This window comes from Eubalaena glacialis, chromosome 7, assembly GCF_028564815.1.
Source record: "Eubalaena glacialis isolate mEubGla1 chromosome 7, mEubGla1.1.hap2.+ XY, whole genome shotgun sequence".
Lineage (NCBI taxonomy): Eukaryota > Metazoa > Chordata > Mammalia > Artiodactyla > Balaenidae > Eubalaena > Eubalaena glacialis.
The window spans coordinates 98,742,144-98,743,799 of NC_083722.1; the positions used below are offsets into that span (position 1 = coordinate 98,742,144).

At 37.4% G+C, this 1,656-nt stretch overlaps 1 protein-coding gene across 1 annotated transcript; it reads right to left on the reverse strand.

Annotated features, from left to right (window-relative positions):
- Window positions 1-300: 300 nt before the first annotated feature.
- Window positions 301-1,249, reverse strand: LOC133094808 (GTP-binding protein SAR1b). Its single transcript, XM_061195544.1, has one exon. The coding sequence runs from the start codon at window positions 1,233-1,235 to the stop codon at window positions 639-641; it is 597 nt and encodes a 198-aa protein (XP_061051527.1). The 5' UTR covers window positions 1,236-1,249; the 3' UTR covers window positions 301-638.
- Window positions 1,250-1,656: the final 407 nt, after the last annotated feature.

The following is a 1,656-nucleotide window of genomic DNA, read 5'->3' on the forward strand; positions in this document are numbered from 1 at the left end:
GGAGCAGCAGAGTATAATGGAATTAGTATGGATTCACCATTATCTGGCTTTCAAATCAGAATACTAGGGATTTATATGGCAAAAGAAAAAAAAGGAGGCATTTTTTGTGTGTGTGTGTGCCAAACATTAGGGTTTGCTTTATTGCATGACATTTGCATAAGAAAAAATAATGAAAACTGTAAGGCATCATGCAATCATCAATAAGCTAATCATTAACTGTTCACTTAAGATAGGTGGACACATAATCTAAAATTTAAAAACTAGTTCCAAAAAACTACATAAAAAGTTTAACATGATGAACTTTTAAATATGGTTTACATTTGTAGTTTCATATTGTTAAAAAGTGCTTCAAAGGTAGTCTGGAAAGTTGCTCTTTAAAAATGGTGCTGGGGGTAATGTCAGATTATAAACTGTAAAATCTAATTATTTTTATGGAATTAGAAAGCTACATTGCGATATTCAGCTTACTTGAATCAGTCTTCAATTCTCACTCAAATTAGGTTGATAAAATATTAATAATCTAAAAAACATCTGTTTTCTAACCAACAAAAGTCTATTGAATTCAAGTTATGCATGTTGAGTGATCAAATCTCTGAGTAGGCCTGAATGGTGAGACCTTGAACCGATGCGGGCTGGTGTTAATCAATGTACTGAGCCATCCAGCGGAAGCCTTCTCCATAGCCTTGTCTTTTGAGCACACTACACATAAAAACTTCTAAGGGCCGGGCATTCAGTTCTTTCAGAGATACACTGCCCTTTCCTGTTGTCTGACCATATAAACCAAACATCTCTCGCAACCTCTCTTCACTGATGGCTTCAGGTCTGTCAATCTTATTTCCAAGAATCAGTATAGGCACATTAGCAACAGTTTCATCTGTCATTAGTGAATCAAGTTCTTCTTTTGATTCTAACAGCCTTTCATGGTCTGCACAATCCACCAGAAATACAATGCCATTGATAGCAGGAAGGTAGTTTTTCCACACTCTTCGAGCTTGAACATGTCCACCCAGATCAAAAGTTGTAAATGTCATGCCAGCAATGGTTAGTTCTTCTGACGTGGGATGTAACGTTGGGACATGTTGTCCAAGTCTATCATCTTTTAGCATGTGTAGCAATGTTGTTTTTCCCGCATTATCCAATCCAAGAAATACCAATTTACCAGTTTTCTTATATAATCCTAAAAACTGTAGCACACTGCTGAAACCACTGTAAATCCAGTCAAATATGAAGGACATAGCCAAATCTTATAGGGTCTATGTGGAGTAAAAACCCTTTTTCTTTTTCTTTTGTTCTTTTGTAGCACTTGGTACCAGATAGTAAATTTCTGGGTTTGTTATCTTTCTGCATTTTTCAAATTTTAATCATGTTACTGCGATTGGAGAGAACACAATTCCTTGCTTGGCGTCGACCCTACTCACTCCGACACCGAACTGCAAAGCGCGATGGCTGCCCAAAAGGAGGCATTTTAACCCACTGTCCCAAGTCCTTGACTAAGGCTAAAGGAGAGGATGACTGTGGGGGTGGGAAATGCTTCAGCCTGCCAGCATACATCTTCTGATTTACAATGTTCTCTACCTGTGTGAATACATGATAAGCACTACATGAAGGGGTCATATATAAATCACAGTCTCATATCAGAATAATCTCATAAAGCCC